At 51.4% G+C, this 23,793-nt stretch overlaps 1 protein-coding gene and 1 pseudogene across 2 annotated transcripts; both read right to left on the bottom strand.

The window, feature by feature from the left end:
• Positions 1-7,260: 7,260 nt before the first annotated feature.
• LOC148114423 (GTPase IMAP family member 2-like) lies at positions 7,261-13,210 on the bottom strand. Its single transcript, XM_087894337.1, has 3 exons — positions 13,180-13,210; positions 10,263-10,304; positions 7,261-9,089 (listed from the first exon to the last, which is right to left on the bottom strand). The coding sequence occupies exon 3, from the start codon at positions 8,899-8,901 to the stop codon at positions 8,440-8,442; it is 462 nt and encodes a 153-aa protein (XP_087750463.1). The 5' UTR covers positions 8,902-9,089; positions 10,263-10,304; positions 13,180-13,210; the 3' UTR covers positions 7,261-8,439.
• Positions 13,211-20,894: 7,684 nt separating this feature from the next.
• LOC148114422 (GTPase IMAP family member 9-like) lies at positions 20,895-22,371 on the bottom strand (annotated as a pseudogene). The gene is made up of 2 exons (XR_015734295.1): positions 22,202-22,371; positions 20,895-22,080 (listed from the first exon to the last, which is right to left on the bottom strand). The product of XR_015734295.1 is annotated as a GTPase IMAP family member 9-like (transcript).
• Between the last annotated feature and the right edge of the window lie 1,422 nt (positions 22,372-23,793).

Genomic DNA, 23,793 nt, shown 5'->3' with positions numbered 1-23,793 from the left:
CAGTTGCTGGCAAACACTGTAGTGATTTTTTGAGCTCCACAGATTGCTGGTATTGGTGAGTCTGTGGGGGCTTTCTTTCCTTTTAATTCTATAAACTTTTTGGCTTTCCCCTTTCCTTTGAGCGTTAGGTTGTTGTGTTATTTTTGAGTAGCTCCCCCTCGCGTTTTTTTCTTTTTTCTTTTGACTGCTGTGTGGGGCGATTGGAGCGTAGGAGGGGGAGTGGGGCAGAGCGCTCACACGCTCGCTCGCCAGCCTCCTAGCCTAAGCTACAGGGAGCTTGTGGCTCATCGCCCCACGCCGGAATCATCCGCTGGCCGGCGGAGCCCCAAGCGCCGGCCGCCCACGTGGAGACTAGCGGCGGCGCGCTCTTCAGCTGGCCGGCGGAGCCCCAAGCACCGGCCGCCCACGTGGAGACTAGCGGCGGCGCGCTCATCAGCTGGCCGGCGGAGCCCCAAGCGCCGGCCGCCCACGTGGAGGCTAGCGGCGGCGCGCTCTTCAGCTGGCCGGCGGAGCCCCAAGCGCCGGCCGCCCACGCGCCGAAATTCAAATAGAGGGCGCCGCGCTCATCAGCTGGCCGGCGGAGCCGGAAGCGCGGGCCGCCCACGCGGCGAAGAGCCGAAGCCGCCGCTGAAGTCGGAGCGTCGCTGGGCTGCAACGGAGCGAGGGCGCGAGACAGGGAAAGCGCCGGAAGAAGGAGGCAGCCCTCCCTGCACTACGGAAAGCCCCTCGTTAAGGGATTGCGCGGCGTCTGGCCGGACCCTCGGGCCGCCATTGTAAGTCCGCTGCCAGGTCTGCCTTGCACCACGTGGCAGCGCCATATTGGTGGACCTTCGGGCCGCCATCTGGGCGAGATCCTCAAGCTCGTGCCTCCCCAACCCACGGGGAGCCAGCTACAGACCTGCACCCCCCCCTCCCCACACAGCTGGAGGGGCATCAAACCACCTCTACCACCACCGTCTGAAGAGGTTTGGTAAGGTCCTGGGGCGCTCACTCAGCGATCACCCGTGAGCTGCAGGACAAGGCTCCTAATTCAATCTCCCAGCCGCCTCAGCCATGTCTCATTCCCCCCCATCATCAGACATGGAGCTGGAGCTAAGCCCCCCACGCACAAACGAAAAAAGGGGGAAAAAGAAATCAAAAAAGAGGCACCTCAGCTCGGCCAGCAAGGCGGCCTCAGAAGGCTCCCTACCCTTCCAGGATAGGGACGCCCCGAGGAGGCATAACACCCTAGAGCGGCAGTGGGAGAGGGCGCACAAGGCGGTTGCAGGAACCACGTCCAGGGACCCTGCACCTGGGGAGCCTACTCCCCTCTCCCCAAGAGAGGCGGAACGGGGACTAACATCTGTGGCCGACATCACACTCACCCCCAGTACCCCGGAGGGGTTTGGGCCCGCTCGCACAACGCCTCGCAACGAGACAGCGTCAAGGGCCGGATGGGAGATTCCAGCCTCCCCCGCGCCAAGTCAGCACCGCCGGGCCAGGGAGGCAAGTTCCACACCCTCAAGGGTAGACCCACAGGGTCAGGGCGGACTGGGCCTGCCACCCCCAGTGGACTTCCAGGCCATGTTCTCGGCGGCCCTATCATCCTTCTTCACCGCAACAATGCAGCAGGCGGCCCAGGTGCCCATACAAACCGCACCCAGTCAGGCGCGGCCGGTCCATCCTCAGCCCCAGCCCCTCCCAGAGCGAAGTCGGGACTCTTCTTCAGACGAATCAGACCAAGCAGAGGAGGGCCCAGAGGAGATGGAGCTATCGGAGGACGAAGGACTAGCGCCGGACACCCCGGCCTTTACAGGTCTTTTCCGCCCAGCCCTTTTCAAGTCGCTCCTCCACAAGGCACGACTTACAACCAACCTTGGAGTGCCAGGAGATATCGCAGTGCCCTCCACCTCAACGGCGGGCCCTCACGACGCCCTCTTCAAGTCCTCAAAGCCGCAGAAGGACTACATCCCTTGCCCGCAGCTATTTACAGAGGTGATTCAGAACCCCTGGGTGCAGCCGGCCTCCATGGCAACACCCAGCAACCTCGATAAAAAACTCTACTGCTCAGCCCCAGAGTTAGAAGACCTGCTGGTGCTCCCCTCAGTAGACCAACCAGTGGCTACCCTAGCTGCCAGCTCCCTGATCTCTACCGACCCTCTAGACTCGCTCAAGGCGGAGGAAAAGAGGATGGAATGGGCCTTCCGCAAAGCGCACCAGGCCGTGGGCTGGGCAATCAGATCCGCGACAGCCTCGTCCTTCTTCAACAGAGCCTCGCTTATCTGGCTTCGGCACCTGCAAGACAGGCTCCCACCTGAGGACACTAGACTGCATCAGGATCTAAACAAGATAATAGCTGCTACCGAATACACCGCCGACAGCTCCCTGAATTCAGCCAAGTTCGCCTCAAGGGCGCTGGCTTCGACCCTTACAGCGAGGAGGCTATTCTGGCTTCGACCTTGGAAAGCCGACTTCAAGGCCAAATGGAAGTTGGCGGCTTCCTCATATAAAGCACCAGATCTGTTTGGTGCCTCGCTGGAACCCCTACTCATTGAAGGGAAGGACAAGAGGAAGATCCTCCCTTCAACCTACAGGCGCCAGGAACGCAGGTACACGCCTTACCCGCTCCATCAGCCCTTTCGTGCAGGCGCCGGACCCAGGGGGTCCTCCTCGCACCGCTCCCATTACCAAGGGGGAGACAGATTCAACGACAGACAACAGTTCCGAGACCGAGGAAGACACCAACAGCCCAAACGCAACTTCCGCGGGGCCGGCCCTAAGCCCGCCAGAAGGGGAAAATGACTTCAGGCCCTCGGGGCCCATAGGGGGACGGCTCATCCACTTCCATCAACAATGGGCCAGATCGACCTCGGACTCCTGGGTAAGGCGTACGACCTCTTTAGGTCTGTCCATCGAATTCTCCGGCCAGCCGCCCCACCGGTTTGTCAGTTGTCCAACCCCTCGATCCTCGGAGCTTCAGGACCTGATGTCGCAGGAGATCGCCCACCTCCTGGAGGTCGAGGCCATAGAGCCCGTTCCGCACAGCCAGCGGGGCTCAGGATTCTACTCGACCCTCTTCTTGGTCCCCAAGAATTCCGGAGGCTGGAGGGGCATACTGAATTTAAAGCGCCTGAACCTGTCGGTACAATACCACAGGTTCAAGATGCACTCCCTCAAGACCATCCTTGCGGGAGTGAGACAGGGCGACCTCCTTCAATCAGTCGACCTCCGGGAGGCTTATCTGCACGTGCCGATTCACCCGCTTCACCGGCAGTACTTGAGGTTCGCGTACGCGGGCCGTCACTATCAATATCGGGCGATGCCATTCGGACTTTCCTCGGCCCCGCGCACCTTTACCAAGCTGGTAGCGGTGGTGGCGGCCAAGCTCCGGGCCGTCCCGATCCGGGTGCTATGCTATCTGGACGACATTCTGGTCCTGTCGTCCACGCCCGACCAAGCTTACAAGGACATGGAGATGGTGATCAAGGTATTCCAGGATCACGGCTTCACCATAAACTTTGCAAAGAGTCAGCTCATGCCCACCACCAGACTTCTCCACCTGGGGGCACAGATAGATTCGGCCAGCGGGCAGGTATTTTTATCACCGGACAGAGTCCAAAGCATCCGAACCCTAACACGGCAGTGCCTGACGAGGAGGAAAGTTGCTCTGAGCCACCTCTCAACCCTCCTCGGGAAGATGGTATCCTGCTTCGGCATCGTACCGTGGGCACGCAGACACTCGAGGCCCCTGCAGTGGTTCCTCCTTCCGTTCCAGCGAACGGGAAGGGCCAACTCCAAGAGGGAGGTTCGCCTCACTCTACAGGTCCGCAGGTCCCTCGGGTGGTGGACGTCACCGTCGCTCCTCAAGGGCTCCAGCTTCCTAGAGCCAGACCGGCTGATACTAACCACCGACGCCAGCCTTCAGGGGTGGGGAGCCCATCTCCACAACCTAGTCACACAAGGTCGGTGGTCGCAAGAAGAACGTCAACGCAGCATCAACCTCCTAGAACTTCGAGCGATCAGACTGGCACTCCGCAGCTTCCAGACGACGGTGCAGGGGCATCACGTCCTAATCCTGACCGACAACATCTCGGCCAAGGCACACGTCAACAGGGAGGGGGGCACGAAGTCCCGTACCCTGATGAAGGAGTCCGTGGAGCTGTTCAGCTGGGCAGAGAGACACCTGCTCTCGATCAGAGCAGATCACATTTCCGGGGCAGCGAATGTGAGGGCGGACTGGCTCAGCCGCGAAACAATAGATCAAGCGGAGTGGCAGCTCCACCCTCACCTGTTTCAAGAACTCTCTTCACGCTTCGGAAGCCCGGTCGTAGATCTCTTCGCAACCCCGACCAACGCTCAGCTTCCCCGCTTCGTGTCACGCTACCCGACACCACAAGCGGAGGACCACGATGCGCTGCGCTGCAGGTGGCCCGAAGGTCTCCTGTACGCATTCCCACCAGTCCCGCTGCTCCCGCGACTCATTCGGAAGCTACTGGCAGAAAAAGCCGACCTACTCCTGGTAGCCCCGAACTGGCCCCGGAGACCCTGGTTCGCCGATCTTGTAGCACTGTCCGTAGGACAGCCATGGCTGATCCCTCCACAGCAGCTCGTCCTGTGCCAAGGAGCAGTCACGCACCCAGAGCCCCAGTGGCTCCAATTAGCCGTCTGGCACTTGAACGGGTCATCTTGAAGAAGGACAGCCTACCAGACGAGGTGGTTGCCACTATCCAGGCGGCCAGACGCCCAGCTACGACCCGCATCTACGAGTCGTCATGGCAGGCGTTCTGTCGATGGAGCGCCCAACAGCACATCGACCCCACATCAGCCACCATTCAGGACATCCTGCGGTTCCTACAGGCCGGCCTAGACAAGGGTTTGGCCCCCGCAACCCTACGGAGACAGACAGCGGCGTTGTCAACAATCATCGCGTGCCCTCCATACCAATCCCTCGCGCAACACCCGCGCATCAAGGGGTTTCTGCATGGGGCCACTAACCTGCGACCCCCCACAGTTCACCGATACCCCTCATGGGATCTACCTCTAGTGTTGCGGGCACTGACCGGACCCCCTTTCGAGCCCCTAGATTCAACATCTCTGAAGTACCTATCGCTTAAGGTGACCTTCCTGCTGGCAATCACCTCAGCAAGGAGGGTCTCAGAGCTAGCAGCCCTGTCAGTCCGCAAAGACTTGTGCATTTTCCACGAATCCGCGGTGACCCTGCGCCTGGATCCGGCATTTATCCCGAAGGTCAACTCATGGTTCCACCGAGCTCAGGAGCTCATACTGCCGGACTTCTGCCCTTCACCTCGTGACCCCAGAGAGGAGAAGTGGCATACCCTAGATGTGCGACGTGCCATCCGTACTTACATCCGACGGACTGCTCCTTTCCGCCGTACAGAGGGACTCCTGGTCGCCTTCAACCCGAAGTCCATGGGTCAGAAGATATCAGCAGCCACAGTCGGCAGATGGATCAAGGCCTGCATCGCCCTGGCATATGACCTGAATGCCATAGCGACTCCCGACAAGATCCTACCGCACTCGACGCGCAGTGCAGCCACCACGGCGGCCTGGTCCACCCAAGCCTCGATCGTGGACATCTGCAGAGCGGCGACGTGGTCGTCCCTCACACCGTTCATCCGCCACTACAAGATTGATGAGTACAACTCGGCGGAGGCATCCTTTGGCCGCAAAGTCCTGCAGAAAGTACTGACAGAAGAGGACTCTGGAGGCAGTCAGCTCCCCACCCAGGGAGTTTAAGCTTGGGTATATCCCATGCATGGATAGTGGGAGCAGCGCACAGGAAAATGGACGTTGTCTTACCTGAACGTCCCTTTTCTGGGCGCTGCGTACACTATCCATATCCCGCCCGTTAGGGCTGCCTGCCACCGTTATGGCTGAATTTACGTTCTTTCCTTAAGCTGATTTGAGTTAATAAAGTTGAGTTATAAGTTACCTATAGTATGGATTCCTTTCTGCTGCGCCTTCATTCAGACTGGGGGATCATGGGACCAGAGGCGTGGCTTGGGAGCCGGAAAGGGGAACAAAAGCCTTTTGTTTTCACTCAGCTGTTGCCAAGCACTGAAGGATTAACCCATGCATGGATAGTGTACGCAGCGCCCAGAAAAGGGACGTTCAGGTAAGACAACGTCCATTCTTTTCTCAGGGAGACTGACCTTGGGTGCTGACACAAACCGCTTCCGAACATCCCTGCTCTTCATCAAGCTGTCATCTCCCAATTTCCCATGATGTACACCTGCAGGTGTTGATTTCCCACTTGTTCCCCCCATAACCCCCCTCCTCCCCTCTAGCCTTTGATGTCAAGATGCCAGCAAGCCACCAGCTGAAGATGGCAGGCCTAACAGGCGGGAACAGAGGGTCCGTTTCCAAAACACCCTGAGAACTTTCAGATGGACATGGAGAAGTAACGGGGGATCATCAGGGAATAAGGGAAAGTTCATTGCATCGTTTTCGCCCGAAGCCAACAGATTCTGCCTGCTTTACTCCAATGGCCCACACCTCCAACCCCTACATTCTAGTCCAACCCCAGCTTAGGCTGCAAAGCCTTTTGGCTTGCAATTCCAGGCGCTGTTCTGCACTGCAGAGGCGTGCCCATTGCACCTGACTAGAACTCCTGACAGCAAAGGCATCTTTCCTGGGGCCTTGGAGATCATCTAGTCCAGTGCCCCACAATCTTTTGGTTACTGGGGACTCTTTCCCTGGAGAGAGGTTTTTCCACAGGCCAGAGCGGGCACAGTTTTGTGTGCTGCCTGCATCCCACAGAGGGGTCATCACGTGCCCAGTTTCTGGCATGCCGCGGCCTGGTGCTGGTCGATGGACTGGGGGTTGGAGACCCCTATTCTAATCCGTAACCAATTTCTTCTCTAATCTTGGGGGTGGGGGAAATGAACCAGGATTCTTTCTTTGCTAGTTAAACTAAGTAGGATGGATGACAAATGCATTGAATTCCTGTTCTGTGTGCAGAAGACACTTCACCTACCCGGGATGCTGTCGTCTTAAGGGGGAAACACCCCTTTGATACTGGGGCAACTGGGGAGGGGCGGACTGGGGTGAAGGCAAGGACATAGGGCCGGGCTGGCCTTGAGGGGCTGTGGGGCAGGATCCTGCTGCCCTTGAGAAGGTGGAAGAGAACCTTCAAAGATAAGGACCCAAGTCTCTCACTGGCCCCCCAGCAAGGGTGAGGAAGACCCCCGGCTGACCCTCCCCCCCCCAGGCCCATTTCTGCACTCAAAGGCAAAAGAGAAGTGGAGAGGACACCAGAAGTGCAGCTTTGCCATTGTTTATTTCTTGAACAAAGAAAAGGGAATTAAAAATCACATCATTACTTGATTTTTGAGGCAAAAATGAAGACGTCATCAACATATGCAGGAAGACCTCAAATTACAACCACAGTTGAACCCATTTCTGTTATTAAGCAAGACAGTTAAGTGAGTTTTGCCCATTCTATAACCTTTCCTGCCACCGTTGTTAAGTGAATCGGTGCAGTGGTTGAGTTAATAACACGGTTGTTAAGTGAATCTGGCTTCCCCATTGATTTTGCTTGTCAGGAGGTGGCAAAAGGGGATTCCATGACCTGCAACCATCATAAATACAAGTCAGGGGCAAAAACTTTGGGAGAAGAATTATAAATTGACAATGTCAACAGCCTATAAAGAAAATATATACAAAATATCATGGCAAAAATGTTTAAAAACATGCTCGCCAAGTGTTGGAAATGTAATCAGTTACTAGGCTCTTATTAGCATATGTGGTGGACATGTCCAAAGGCTAAAAAATATTGGATAAAAATACGAATTTGGGTAGGAGAAATGACAAAACAATAAAATAGACTTAAAACAAGAATAGTTTCTGTTGGGTATCTTACCAGAAAAATACAATAAAGGAAATACATACTTGATTTTACATCAACGAGAATTCTCTGTGCACAAAATTGGAAAAATGAAGATATCGCTACAGAGGACAATGTAACAAAAGAAATATTTAGAATGTGCCGAGATGGATAGATTAATGATGAAAATTAAGGATAAGGAGGAAACAGAGTACTTTTTAACATGGTAGACATGCCTAGAAAATAGAAGCAGAAGTTAGAAACTTAAACTTGAAAAGAATGTTTAATTAAATAAGGTAAGGTGAATAATGAAGGATAAGCAAATATTATTATTAATATGTTTTTATGATAATTGTTATAAATACCATTGTTTAAAAAAATTATTCAAAATTGATTGTACCCAGACAACATAGTCAATGTGAATATTGAGTTTTATGTATACCAAAGAAAAATATATAAATAAAATATATTTTTTAAAAAGGGGGGGGAAATACGAGTCAGTTGCCAAGCACCTGAATTTTGATGATATCACAAATCTCCACAGTGAGAAGAACTTTTCTTGAGAGACCAAGCTGCTGAAGAAGCATTTGATTACGTTTGCCTTTTCATTCTTCTCAATGGGACAACTGGACATGGTCGTCCTGTACATTGGGCACCTCAAAGAGCTGGTTCCTATAGTACCTCCCCCCGTTCTCATAAACGGTTCCCTCCACCATTTCCATCAGCTCCGAGACCTGCCTCTCCCGCTCGGCTCCCTCGGCTTTGTTGTTGAACCCACAGAAGCGGTTCCCGCACTGCCGGATCAGGTCGCGGAGATCCCGGTTGTCAGACTGTGTGACGTACTTGTCCAGGGGGTCCCCACCCAAATCCTCTAGGCAGGTGAAGAGGACAATCATGTGCCCGACAGACTCAGGCCCAAACCTTTTCCAGACGCATTTTGCAGCTGCTGCGTCTTCTGCAGTGAAGCGCCCCACCTGGGTTACAAAAATCAAGACATGGGAACCAGGCCTGGAGAGTTCAAGGCAAGCCGTCATTTCCTGTTGCAGAATCTCATCACAGTCTTCAGAACCGAACATGGCTGGCGTGTCAACCACATAGACCCTGTTCCCCTACAGGGTTCCCTGTCCCATTTGGCACTTCAGGGTGGTGGTTTTTAATGCCAAGATGGACTTGAACTCTGGCTGGCCGAGGATGGTGTTGCCTGTGGCACTCTTCCCGCCTCCAGACTTTCCGACCAGAATCAGCCGGAGTTCGATGCCCTGCCCTGTGAGTTTGGAAGAGATAACGTTAGAAAGAGGAATCCAGGCATTTCTCATGTGGCCAGGAAGAAACGGGGTCATAATCCAATATGTTGGGGTGTCATTGAGCAGGCTAGAAATAGGGGCCACTGGAAAAGAGTCACTCCTGCCTGAAAGTGGTTTAGTGATGTTTTTTTGTGAGTTCCCAGAATTGCTAAAATGTACTGCTCAGCCGTGCAGATTCCCACAAGATGCAAAAGAGGCTCAGGGCTGCTGGTGCATGACAACGACCGTGGAACGACCAGGGTATGGACGTAAGATTGCTGGGTGACTAAGCCAGATGCCATCCAACAGGGTTGGCTATGCTGATGGGAAGTTTACCAACCTCAATTGGGATGGGCAACTAAGCAGTCAGTAAGTTCCACAGTCACCGAGTGAAAAAAAATTGACTGTGCCAGACTTATGACTTATGACTTCATTGTGAGTGGAATTACCAGGGCTGTGAATTGAGACATCGCCTCACCCAGATCTGCCTCAAGAGATCCCCATCGTCCATCGGTCATTACTTCTTGGAAACTGGTTGGAAAATGGTCTTCAACGCCCGCTGGTTTATGAAGATTGCAGAATGCGGTGAGGCTCATAAATGTGATCCCAAGTCCAAAAGTTCTTTGTGTTTTCTTCCCCTTCAACCGTTTCCATTTCAATCACTAAACGAGGCAGCCTGTAAGTGAGGACTCTATGCATGCTATCAAGCTTCACTCAGCCTTCCGTCCTTCCAAGGTCGGTACAATGAGGTCCCAGATTGTTGGGGGCAAATGGCTGACTGTGTAAACCGCTTAGAGAGGGCTCTAAAGCACTGTGAAGTGGTATATATCTCTGGATAACTCTAAGTGCTATGGCCACTGGTAGGTGAGGTGGCATGGATGAGCCTAGTGGTGTGAGAATCGGATTAAAGCCAGAGGGAAAGGTTTATGGGGGCCTGGTGTGGAAGGGAAATGCTTGCAGTCACCTGGTGGGGGGATGCTTAGAAAAGATGGGGGTTACCGCAGTGCAAATGACCGTACGGGTGCTGCAGTGACTGTAATTTCAGGACTGGGTCATAAGTAACTATTCACGGAGGTGGGGGAGTGGGACATCCACCATCACGTAAAACAGCTACTAAGAGACCGGTCCTAAGTCAAGGAGATGACAAGAATTACCTTCCATCGACACCTCTTCGAAGTCTTCATCCGCATCTTTCCCTAAGGACAAGGAAGAGCATCAATCACGGAAAATGGGACTGGATAGAAGTGGGGGTGGGGGGAGAGGGATGTCGGAGGGAGGGGTGGCTGTTTGTCTCATCCAGGCCGATCCTTAGCTCGGCTTTGGCTCTAGGTGTCTACAGAGATTCTCAATCACCCAGGTCCTGCTTGTCCCCAAAAGTGTCTTTTTTGCCGGAGGCAACCGGATTTTCTGTTTTTTCTTCTGAAGACATTTCGCTTCTCAATTTGAGAAGGTTCTTCGCCTCTGAAGAACCGAAGCCGAAGAAGCTTCCCAGATGAGAAGCGAAATGTTTTCAAAGAAGAACCAGAAAGCCCCATTGCCTCCAGGGAGGGGGGGGGAAAGGCACCTTTGGGAAATTTTGTTGGACATTAGGTTTCGGGTAACACCTGGTCTGCTTTAAGATCAGGATACGGAGCTGAGAATTCAACAATCCAATTCCACTATTTAAACTAATTAAACAAATGTTTTAATTGCTGCCCTTCCCCTTTCATTCTGGGCCTCCTTTGGCAACCTTTCTTGAGAGATTCTATTCCACCATTTCTTGGATATTTCGGTTGCTTTGTCCCGCGGTGAGTTATCGTTAGACCTCCCCGGAGTTACAGATTCTTGACTTCTGGATCCTCTGTGGTCCCACCCCCACTGTCTAACCAGGGTTCAGCTGAAACCTCTGGTCCACATCCAGCCCCACCCCCCACCCCCACCCCAGCCCCATGAGCGCTCCATGGCATAGGACCTAGCTATCTCCGAGACCGCCTGCTGCTACCGACGGCCTCCCATCAACCTGTGCGCTCCCACAGAGAGGGCCTCCTCGGGGTGCCATCAGCCAAACAATGTAGGCTGGTGACCTCCAGGGGAAGGGCCTTCTCTGTGGGGGCACCTACCCTCCGGAATCAGCTGCCCCCAGAGATAAGGAGAATCTAAGACCTCAGTGCCTTCTGCCGTGCCCTTAAAACCTTCTTTTTCCAGCAAGCCGGGCTGGCCTAACACTTTTTAAAATGTTTTTAATTGGTTTGTTATTTTTTTTAATTATGGGGCCAAATATATATATATCCTTTTAATTGTATTTTAATGTTTGTAGTTTATGTTTTTACTTTGGCTGTACACCGTCCTGAGTCCTTAGGGAGAAGGGCGGTATATAAATTTGAAAATAAATAAATAAATGAATGAATGAATGAATGAATGAATGAATGAATGAATGAATGAATGAGAGGGCGACTGCAGCCTCACTAAACCCAGGGTGGAGGTGGGAAGATGACGGTGAGCGAAATGGAATCATTGCTGTAAAGAATATAGCCTAAGTGACTCCATACTTACCCTTCATATAACCTGAGCTAACTCTAAGCTATTTAGCTGTGGAAGACACGTAGAAAGGGGAAGTATGTATGACGCCTTTTCTCAGGAAATAATGCCAGGCACTTAAGTTAGTACATTCTGAGTTGGGTCAGGCTGACCCAAGCTAAATTAGGAGAAGGAAGGAAGATACCCTGTTCCAGTTCAATGTCTTAGTTGAGGACATATTGAAACGGTATTTTTAGGAGGGAAATGACCCTCCAAGGGGGGATTCTAAGTCGGGAAAGATGTTGCTGACAAAGCCAAAATGTTATGTAACGTCCGAAAAACAATGATATAAGTGGGGGCGTTGTGATTGTTTTGCTGATTGCTTGAAAATGTATTTAAACCGTCTATTTGGAGTGGTAAGACGTTCTCTCTCTTTTACGGGAGAACCCTTTTGCAAAAGCTTATGATATATATATACCTATATATATATATACTATATATATACCTATATATATATATATTATATATACCTATATACATATAATAAATCGGCTTTTTACTTGTTCATGGTCTCTGCCTTATTTTCTATGAGGTTCGTCATTTTAAAATCTCACAGACGGCTACGGTATCGTCAGGAGATTGGTGATACTTCATCCCGTGGTGTCCGATGCCCTCAGGGAGAGGTCAGCTACAGGGGTGAGTTCTACTTTACTACCGGTTCGCAACAGGATCGCTCGCGCACCTATGACAACATCCGGGCCTTCCGCAGGTTTTACTACCAGTTCTTGCGAACCGGTCTGAACTGCAGGCAACCCACCATTGGTCAGGTAGATGTTAGAGAGGGAGAGAGAATACGGAGCTCAGTGGGACCCCCGCCCACCAAAGGAGCTGACGTGAATTGGGACTCTCTCTCCCCCCAATCAACACAGGTTGAGAAAGGAACAGGCCCAACTAAATTCTACAGGGCCTGGATCCGAATCCGACAGCCAGATCAAAGGGATGCTACAGTGGATGGTCTCCAAAGCCACCAAGAGGTCAAGGAGAGCCAGAACAGGAGATCTCTTCCGATCCCACTCTCGGCCAGAGACCACCACTAAGTGCAACTGATGTCACAACTGGGGCTGAAATCAGACTCAAAGGACTCCAGATAATCCAATAAAGGAGGATATTTGTAGCTCAGGGTGGGAAGGAGGGGTCCTTGGGGTCTCGGAGCTGGTTGGTTTTCTTGCAGACGTTCCGTGATCCAACTAGGGAACAGCATCAGTGATAGAAGGAAGTGGGGTGTGTGGAGAGGAGGAGGAGGAAAAAGACTGGGCTCCTTAGTGCTCTTGGAGCTGGGTGGTTTTCTTGCAGACATTTTATTACCCTGTTAGGGAACATCATCCGTGCTAGAAGAGGGGGGGGTTGTGGCAGCTGCTTAGATACTGGGATGCTCCTATCATGCCCCCCTTCCCCCGTCCTTCTTTCCTCTAAACTGGCCGTACCCAATTCCCGCAACGGTTTTAGCCTCCAGCCCCCTCATCCTCTTTGTTGCTCTTCAGCCCCACAAATACCAGGAGTGGCCCCCTCACTTACCCAGGGTGGCCTCTTCCTCCATGGCTCCCTGGAAGATGGAAAGGAAAGGCAGGTCAGGTGTGGCTCTTGACCCGCGGAGGCCTTGGCACCAGGGAACCAGCTGCTCCCTCCCCCCCCCGCCCCCTTGGTGCCCAGAAACGGCAGCCTGGTTCCCCCACCCCACTCAAGGCATCATTCAGGAGGCAGCTAAGGTGGGGCTGAGGTGCTCTCAAGGGACCCAAGAAGGGAAGAAAAGGGGAAAGAGGGGAGGGGGGCGGGGGGACATCCTTTCTTTGAGGGTGGGGGTTGCACAGTTTAGCATCAGAGACTTGCTTGCTCCTCATTATTGGAAAATCGGACAGGGCTGGTCTGGAGCATGATGGCCGGGGCAGAGGGGGGGTGGGGTGGATGCTTGTCCAGGTCCCAATTTCTGCCATGCAGAGTGTCCCCTTTCCCTCCTCCCCTCCCCCCCTTTTTCAGGAGCTCTTTCCCAGCTGCTGGATGCCAATTACCCCCTTCTTGAGGCGAGGGAGGGAGAGAGGAGATTGGGGCAGGTCTGGCCAAGGCCCCTTTTCGGGGAAGGGAGGGGGGAGAAGGGGACTGCTGCCCCTCCCCTCCCTTTCAAGAGACGCAACCCCCCCCCCAGAAAAACTCCAGGACTCTGTGCATCACCCTGCAAAGGGGTTGGGGGGGCAGCTCTCCCACCTCTCCGCTGGCCCCTCCCGCTCACACACCTCACCGCAGGAGAGCAAAAGCAGCCGGGCCGTGGGAACCGCTCCGGACTCCACAGAAAACGAAACTCCTGGGGAGTCGCAACTCCTGGCCGGGCTGGCTCGCCTTTGCTCAGATGACCCTCTGGTGCTGGGGTGGGGGGAGCTTTCTCTCCCGCTCCGCGGTCCCCGTCCGCCTCCTCGGCCCGTGGAGATCAGAGGGAGGGGGCCACAAGGGCGATGGGCGCGGGGTGGGGGTGGGAGCTTCCTTGGCAGAGCGGGAGGGGGGTCAACCGGGCCCTCGAGAACTACCCCCGAGAGACGCCGTCCAGCAAATCCTTCCAAAACTCTGGCAAAACTCTTTCCGACTCGCGTGGAGAGACTGCGCCCCTCTTGCGCGGCTCTCGGGATCCCGGGAGATCCAGGCAGCGGCCGCGTCTGCTGGCTATTTCCGATCTTAGCTTCGGTCCCTCGCCGCCTTGTGCCCTCCAGCTCAGCGCCTCCCCCTAGACAGACCCCCTCTCCCCTGCCCGGCCGCGGAAGGACCCTGCCTGAGATGGAATCAGGATAAATAAGAGAAAATAAAAGGTGAATAAAAGAAATAATCATTCCAAGTCAGGTATATAAAAGTCAGATCAAACCCTATGAACTCTAAGCAACCTTTGAATGAGCTCATCTATTCACTTAAGGGAACGTGCTGGCTAAAAGCAGCTGGCCTGCCTTATTAGTCAAATATATCTTCTGATGAGGCTCAGCTGTCATCCAGCAGAAAAGTTAAGAGTGGAGTTTGGTGAATAGAACTGAGCAATTAGTTCATGGATGTCCCCATAATCACTTGACCTATGGCCCTGTGTCCAACCCTCTGATTCTATACATCTTCTTAACAGAATCAAATGTGAACATCTGGACGGATCGCCGTCTCGCTCTGGATCTCCCCGCGCCTCGCAGGACAGGCTGCGCTCCGCCGCCCCTCGGGAGAAGGGCAGGGAAAAGTCTGGTTCCACCTCGCCCGCCGCCCCCCCCCCCGCCCGCTTTGAACACATCCTCTTGTATGTGTGTGGGGGGGGGAGGGTGTTTACAGTGGTACAGCCATAATCCCCCCCCCCGTGCAGGGGAGGGACTCCACGGAATGCCCTTTTGAGCTGTTGTCTCCTGGCTTAGGAAGGGGGGGTCTGGCCACCTGGAGACCTTTCTACACCCTCTTCCCTGCAACCGGGAGGGATTTACACAACCCCAGATCGTTTTACCACAATACCCGGTTCTTGCCTTCCTTATTGTGTAGCAGGACAATCAATTATACTCTCTCTGTGAGAGATGGCTGTCTGGCCTCCTCTGGGAAAAGAAAAAGGTCACACACACACACACACACACAGAGAGAGAGAGAGAGAGAGAGAGAGAGAGAGAGAGAGAGAGAGAGAGAGAGAGAGAGAGAGAGAGAGAGAGAGAGAGAGAGAGAGAGAGAGAGAGAGAGAGAGAGAGAGAGAGAGAGAGAGAGAGAGAGAGAGAGAGAGAGAGAGAGAGAGAGAGAGATACACACACACAAATCCAGCTTGGTTGGTTAATCTCAAGAGGATCTCAACATGCAACCTAGAAGTAAGGAGAAACTTCCTGATAGGGAGAATAATCCACCTATGGAACAGAAGTTGTGGGAGCTTCATCCCTGGAGGCTTTCAAGAAGAAACTGGGCTGCCCTCTGTTAGAAATGGTGTGGGGTCTCCTGCTTCGGCAGGGGGGTCATTCTATGATTCTCTAAATGTCTTCTGCTTGAGCAGGGGGATGGACTAGAAGACCTCCAAGCTCCCTTCCAGCTCTCTTCTGATGGAAGGGCACAAAGGCAACACATCCCGAGTCACACCCCAGCAATTCGGGTGTCCAAAAATGAGTGGGGGAGGCTGGGATCAGGGTCAGCCCTAGGGGAACTGAGCCCCCCCCAATTGTGGGAAAGGGGACAGGGCTATCTTTCAATTTCCAAAATCCTTTGGGTCATTGCAAGAAAACCCCAGATCCCCAACAGCCCCACCGGCCCTAGAAGAGCTCCAGGATCCCCCCCTCCCTGAAGGCTGGGAATGATGAACCTTCGTAAGCAGGTGAGCACATCCTGGATCCAGGTATAAACAGGGCCATAAAATGCAGGCGCACCTGGGACCTTGTCCGGGTTCAACCTGGGTGCAGCTGTTATCTTATCTGTTCCTCAGTTTCACTTTTGGTTGCTTCTCTTGAAACCTCGTGATTTCTCTGGACCTGATTAATGTATGGCCAGCAGGGGAGGGGAGGGTCCCTGGGCCCAGGTCCACCAGCCCCACCAGCCCTAGAAGAACTCTAGGATCCCCCCCCCCCAAGGCTGGGAATGATGAACCTTCGTAAGCAGGTGAGCACATTCTGGATCCAGGTATAAACAGGGCCATAAAATGCAGGTGCACCTGGGACCTTGTCCGGGTTCAACCTGGGTGCAGCTGTTATCTTATCTGTTCCTCAGTTTCACTTTGGTTCACTTTCTCAAAGATGAACCTCGTGATTTCTCTGGACCTGATTAATGTATGGCCAGCAGGGGAGGGAGGGGTCCCTGGGCCCAGGTCCACCAGCCCCACCAGCCCTAGAAGAACTCTAGGACACCCCCCCCCCCCGAAGGCTGGGAACAATGAACCTTCGTAAGCAGGTGAGCACATCCTGGATCCCGGTATAAAGAGGGCCATAAAATGCAGGCGCACCTGGGACCTTGTCCCGTCTGAAACTGGGCGCAGCAGGGACAGGCCGGCCTTTCCACCTGTTATCTGCTGCTCGGTTTCTCTTTCGGTTCCTCTCCAAGATGAACCTCCTGATTTCTCTGGAACTGATGGGTGTGTGGCCCGTGGGGGAGGGAGGGGTCCCAGGGCCCCGGCCATTGTCCAGCTTTCCCTTGCTTTCTCCTAACCTTCGCCCATCTTTCCCTCGCGTGACGGTTGTGCAGAGGGGTTGTTTACTGCTTTTTCTAATCTTTTTCCTTTGCCGTAAATGGCGCTCCAGAGTTCTTCAGTCATCTGCCTTTTGTATAAGTGCAAGCTAGGATTGGTCGGGTGGGGGCTGTGTAGGGGGCCTCCCTTCAGATTTTTCAGGGCCCAAATCTCCAAATAGCATGTGGAATTACTTTCCCACCAAAGTGGTACCTAGTTATCTAGTTGCAATTGCAGGCTTTCGAATTTGCCAGGACTGGGACGGGTAACGGCAGCCCCATTGCAAGGTGTTTGGGTCTTGCCCTGCCAACCTGCCAGTCAACCAACCCAGCATCTTGATTTGAAAGTGGGTGACTTCTAGGTATGGTTCCTGCACCGTGGGTCTCTGTGGGGGCAGGACAAAGAGTAACCGCGTTGGAAGGGACCTTGGCAATCTAATAGTCCAACCCCCGGCTCAAGCAGGAGAGCTTCTATTATCTCAGACAAGTAGCTTTCTAGCCTCTTCTTAAAAACCTCCAGTGTTGGAGCACCCACAGCTTTTGGTGGCAAGGAGTTCCACTGGGTAATTGTTCTGTTAGGAAATTTCTCCTTAGTTCAGAGTTGGATCTCTCCTTGATTAGTTTCCACCCATTGCTTCAGGTGCTTTGGAGAAGAGCTTGACTCCCTCTTCTTTGGGGCAGCCCCTGAGATATTGGAGCACTGCTATCCTGTCTCCCCTAGTCCTCCTTTTCATTAAACTAGAGTATCCATCCATCATATGTTTTAGCTTCCAGTCCCCTAATCATCTTGGTTGCTCTTCTCTGCACTCTTTCCAGAGTCTCAACATAATTCTAGCTTAGCTATTTTGTGATGAAATCGCCCTTTATGATTCCATTTAAATGACACCAGTTTGTCAGGAGGTCAGAATTGAGACATCATCATTCTGCCTGAGCTTCTTTCTAAAGCAAATATTCCCCAGGCCAGGAGATGAAATTTATCTACCAGGGTCATCTTTTCCAAGACCAGGCACGGACTCTGCAGTCCCTCAACATCCTGGACAATTGTGTTAATACATGCCTGAAGCTGTGAGAACGCAACCAGAAGCCAGGGGGTATTCCTCTGAGCATGAGCAACTTAGAATAGAATGGGGGGTGTCTTTGTTTTCCCCCCCCCTGAATTTTAGGACGCCACCTTTCAACGTGCTGGGAGGGGGTCTGCGCAAAGAACAGTGGAAGCGAGGCTGAAGTTTGCGGGGGAGGGGGCTGAAAATACAGCCCGAAGCTGCAGGTCAATCATGTGACTTCCAGGCTCACTGAGGCTTTTCGCTTTCGCTGCCAAAATCCAAGGAAACCAGCTTCCTGGGTTTCTGGAATTAAGAAGAACGGGGGAGGGGGGATTCAGCTGGAAGCATCGCGGCGAGACAGTCGGGGAATTAGCGGGCTCTGATGAGTTCCGCAAAAACCCGGACTGATGAACCACCGCCGAGGGGTCTTCGGACTGGAACCATCCTGTAGGGACGGGGATGAAGGAGAGGCACCTCGGAAGGCCAAGAGGAACAGGCAAGTTCTTCGAAGGTCAGAGGAAACTCTCTACGACTCGGCGGGGGGGGGGAGCAGCCATTGACAAGGAAATAAAGACGGAGAAGCAAGACACAGAGGCTGAAAATAAAGAAGATAAAGACAATGTGATTAAATATGAAAAAGTAACTGAACATGTGGATAGCAATAATGAAAAAAATAGAAAGGATGGAAAGAGACAAATAAGGAAAGAAAGGTGAAACAGAAAGAATATAAACAACTTAAATGATTACACTGGGATTTACAGTGAAAAGATAAAAAAGAGAGAAAAAGGATGGAAACAACAGGAAATATAGGGCAAAATAGAAAAATCCAGGACTTTGAAATACAGAATGATAATACAGGGATAAACAGTGGGCTAAATAGTGGTGAAATAAAAAAAAAGAAAAGAGAGGGGGAACAATAGGAAATATAGGACAAAACAGGAGAGATCAGGATTTTAAAGCACAAAAGGAAAAAAGGGGAAAGAAAAAGGTAAAAATTAAAATGAAAAGGGAGAAAAGGAGAAAAATGAAAGAGGCATATGATGTATTTAACTAGAACTGAAATATAAATTGTAGTAAGAAATAATGGTAAATCGTATGATGGTGAAAATGAATTGAATAATAAATATTCAATGGAATATTATCATTTGTATTTTTGAAATTTAGATAATGATGAGGTTTTTTTTAGAAACATGAATAAGTTTAAATTGTAATAATTGAAATACTTTTAATGGTTTATAGTGGTGTGTGTAGAAATGATTAAGTGATGATGTCAAAGCTTTCAAGTTGCCATGAGCAGGAGGGAGGGAGAACTGATAGAGCTAATTGAGTTCCCTAACTGAAGCTACATTCCATACATGCTTTCTTTCCGCAATCAGAAGGAGGGTGTTGGATTTCACAGCCAGCCAAAGTGGTTAATTGGAGAATGTGATTTCTGACACGGACAGAGAGGAGGGGAGAGACAGGGTCATAGGGGAACGTAAATCTACGTGAGATTAGTTCTAACTGCATCCGAATATTGCCTAAATGGTGCTCCTAATAAATGACTGGATTTCTTTTGAAGTTTGGCTCATGGCTCATGAATTAATTAGGGCATCTTTTGGAAACTTCACAGATGATTTGGAACAATACATGGGGAAAGCTATATGATTAGAGGATAATGGCTAGAATATTTTTAAATTTAACTAAGGAAATTGTAATAAATGAAATATCTTTAATTGCATATTGCGGTGAAAGTAGAAATGATTAATATCTACGTTTATATTCTTTTTATTTCCTGTTTGAATATATACATGAAAAAGATATTTACATAATTAATTGATTTATATTAAAATGTTGGACTGTATTATTTAAGGAAATGTGTGCTATAAAATAAGTGGGTTTACTATTCCTATAAGAATTGAACAACTGTAACGCCACAAAATTAATTAATTTGATGATGGATACAAAAACAGATGACAATGGGAAGGGGTTTAATATAGAATAGAAGGGAAAAATGGAATTTGGTTAAAATTAGAGATGAAAATGAAGGGTAATATTGGTAAAAAATAAGATGAAAATAAATATGGCAAAAAAGGAGCTATAGAAATTGTAATTTTAGTTGAAAGGACTAAAAACTGTTTAAATTTGTTAACCGGCCAAATACTCTGCTCAGCAAAAATACATTGTATGTTTGTGTGTGTGTTTGTGTAAAAAATAAAAAAAAACCTTTTTATAAAAATAAAAAAGAAGAAGTGGGGGAGGGGAAGCACATGGATCCAGTTCCAGTTGCAGATGGGACCAACGGAAGACCCTGGGGAGAACCAGCAGAGCAGAAGAATGGAATTCTCCAAGCTAGAAGGGACCCTCGAGGCCATCTAATCCAGCCCTTCCTTGGGGCAAATGGCAGGAAAATGGGGAGGGGAATATGCCTGCCTACCATCCTTCCCTCAGTCTGTGCTGAGCTTGAGGAACGGATGACAGGCAGGAAAATCCCCTTCCCCATTTTCCTGCCTTTCACAAAAATGGCTCCATTCCAGCTGCTCCCTCTGTCCCCCTCCCTCCTGGGGACTACCTTAAAGGGCCAGGCTGCAGCAGCTCCTTTGTGAATGGAGGGAGAAAAGTTAGCATTCTCTCTGCTGCATTTAACGTTAAATTCTGAAGAGTATCAAGTGGCCAGAAGAGGTGAGCGGCGACCGGCCGGGTGTGGGTGGGGCAAACGAGGGGTGATTTCTACCAGTTCGGAAAACTGATGGCAATAATTCCTAGCGTTTCACCCGAACCGGTCCAAACCGGTAGGATTTCACCCCTTCCCCAGCTTCTGGGAAGACCCTATATCCTGACCCACCCCTCGAGGATATTCTGCTCCTTCCACGTCCTCCTCCTCCACCACGATTGGGCAACATCCCCCTTCCCCTCGGCCTTTTGAGTAGAGCAGGACATGGCGATGGTTAGGATGAACGGACCAACCTCAGCATTCTTCCCCACAGCCTCCTCCTCCTCCCCAAAAATCCACACCCAGCCTCTTTTATAAGCAAGGAGGAGATTTAATCAGGTTGAATAAGGTTGAAACAGAAGCGGCCTCCCTACTGGGTCTACGTAGGCCCCTGGAACGAGGGAATCTATCAGGCAGTTGTTAGGAAAGCATGAATTCACCCCAGGAAAACAGGAAGGGTGAGTAGGAACCTCAAGGCTGCCCTGCCTTGATGCTCTTTGGTGCAAGTGGGAGCAAAGGGGAGGCATTTTCAGGATTCTGCTACTATAATCCATACCAATAGAGTCTTAATATTTCGTGTGTCGGCAGTTTCTCGGCCTGCTCTACCTCAAAGGCCTGAGAGGTGGGAAGCCCAAGAGGGAGGGTCCTTCCAAGGGGACGTGGGTTTAGGCTGGGGGGACAGTTGATCTTCCCATCTTCCTGTCATCCGAGGGGAGAAAGTGGGTTCTCGGGAGAAGGAATTGGCTCAGGGTGATTCAGCCACAAAACTCTGACTTGGGTTCTTCTGAGGTCTCCTGGTGAGGGCTGGATTGGAACTCAGAGCAGAAGGGGGGAAATGCAGGGCTGGGGCCTTTGGCAGAGTTGCCCCCTTGGAGCAGAGGATCAATTAGGCTTTCCTGTGTCTGTTAGAGAAGAGAACACCCGGGAACGCCATGGATTTTTCTGAAGTTCTTCATGTCTTCCCTCAGCATGTCCTCCGTGTAATAAGGAGCATTTCCGTTCTCACATACGAGCTCATCAATCATCTCCAAGAGTTGGACCACCTGAGCATCTCGTTCTTCTCTTTTGGCCCTGTTGTTGAAAGCCAGGAAGCGGTTCCCAACTGTTCCTGAAGCAAGAAATTTCCACAGGATATGAATTCCTTCAGACTATAACCGGTTTCTTCCAGGTGATCCTTGCCAGTAAACAGGATGATCATATAATTCTTGCCTTTCTGACTGAACATCTCCTGGATCCAATTTGCCTCCTGGGAGAAACGCCCAGAACGCATGACCCACAGAATAGCGTGGGGACCCGGAGGGCAAAATTTCACACACTTGCTCACTTCTGCAATGGTTTTCCACTCTGGAACACTGGTGTCGAGGAAGCCAGGCGTATCAACAACCACAATCTTCCTGCCATTCCACTGTGTCTCCTCCTTTTGGCACGTCATTGTTGTTGAGTTAACTGACACCCCAAATTCAAAGATGTTGTTTCCCAGGATTGTGTTTCCCGTCGCACTTTTCCCACTGCCGCTTTTGCCCACAATAACGATCCTCCGTTCAGGCCCTACAACCCAAAGGGGAGAGATGAAGGGGACCCCGTCAGCAGCTTACGGCCATCAAAGCTTGTCCCTCCACTCAGGACAAGGAGTCCCTCCCCCAATCCCAACAAGGGCCCAAGATTTTACCTTGGATGCTTCCAGCCATTTCCAGACAAGCACAGCGCAAATCTCAGGGTTTCTGGGTGAAAAGCAAAACACAATCAGCCAAAGGAGAGGAGGCCTTGCTTAGAAGTTGCCAGGAACTCTCCACTCCCCTCCCAAAAGACAGAGGTAAGAATTGGAGGGCCCCCAAAAGAGATGAGTCCCCTTCTCCTTTGCTGTTTTGGAGGCATCCTGTTCCCAAACTGTCTGGAGGAGAAAGAAACTGACTGATGCACCAGTGAATCTGGGAGACAATTCATACCTCTTCCTGTAGCCCCTTTCCTGGACTGTTCCCCTCTGCAACATCAGTACATTGATCGAAGAGGAAGGGGATTCCTTTCCTCCTGGATCCCGCACAGACCCCCCAAAGGCTGCAGAAGGGCTGTTGGACAAGCAGGCAGTACCAGAGCTCCCCCAAGAGGCCGAATGCGGGAACAGCCCAGACTCCACCCACCGACAGCGGTGCAGTTTCTGAGCTGCCCATTCTGGTTTGGCTGAGAAAGGACCCCACTGCCCAGAGAGTGGGGCAGGGACAGCCACACAGGTTCTCAAATGGATGAGATGGGGGGGCTTTCCTTTAGTAAGGTAATTAATAGTAAGCTTGTCATTCAGGTCTTGTAGGTGTAAGTTGCAGTGGAAGCAGTTCCTCTCTTCACCAGCAGAGGGCGGTGCAGGGTTGGGACTCTGTTTCTGGGTTTGATATTGGGGATGCTTGTGTGGGGGGGGGGGTGGAGGGAGGATCCAGAGAACCTATTTCCTTCCACTAAGGGTCCCTGGGGAAGATCAGGCAGCGTCTCCAAGTTTGGTTTTTCGTTGTGTTAATTATGTTCGAAGATCGTGCCCAATAACTCCATAGACAAGTTCTTAATATATCAATTACTGTTTATTAATTAAGCATCTTATCGTTACAGGTACAAGTCTGGAACTGAGGCAGGACCGCATGGCTGACCCTTAAGTACCCCCGGGGCGTGGCTAAGGTAAGGAGGGGTCATTGGGTTAGGGTGGACCTTGGGGGTTGGCTTGCCCAGCCCCCCTGCTTCTAATTCTGGATCAGAGGCAAGGCATTTATTCATGACAAAACCCCCTCTAAATGCCTGGCCGAGATAATTTTGTGTGTTATGTACTTGAGGTGTTTTTTTCAAGAGGACGCCTAATTTTGATGTGAGATACGTGTGCTGTTTATTTTGCAATGGCTTTGTTAGGATGTCTGCTGTTTGTTCTTCCGTGTCACAGTGTATAATCTTCACAAAACCTATGTCCACGAATTGCCTGACATGCTTGTACTTTATGTCGATATGCCTCGACCTTTGACCCACCGCTTCAGCCTTAGATATTTCCATGGCGGCTTTATTGTCCTCGTGCATGATGATGGGGTAGCTTGGCTCGGCCCATATGTCCGCGAGCAGGTCATCAAACCAGACCAGGTTGTTGGCGGCTTTGGACAAACAGATATATTCAGCCTCCGTGGTGGATGTGGCTACCAAGTCTTGCTTGCCTGTATACCAATGAACCGGGCTGTTGTTTAGGAAAAATATGTAACCCGAAGTGCTCTTCCTGCACTTCACGTCCCCAGCCCA

Source organism: Pantherophis guttatus, chromosome 4, assembly GCF_059756535.1.
Source record: "Pantherophis guttatus breed Tessera chromosome 4, ASM5975653v1, whole genome shotgun sequence".
Lineage (NCBI taxonomy): Eukaryota > Metazoa > Chordata > Lepidosauria > Squamata > Colubridae > Pantherophis > Pantherophis guttatus.
The sequence above is the reverse complement of the archived record's forward strand: the minus strand, read 5'-3'. Positions and strand labels throughout refer to the sequence as shown.

Bases quoted from the DNA above. Each gene is read 5' to 3' on its own strand.
- LOC148114423 (XM_087894337.1), bottom strand. From the start codon at position 8,901: ATGTTCGGTTCTGAAGACTGTGATGAGATTCTGCAACAGGAAATGACG.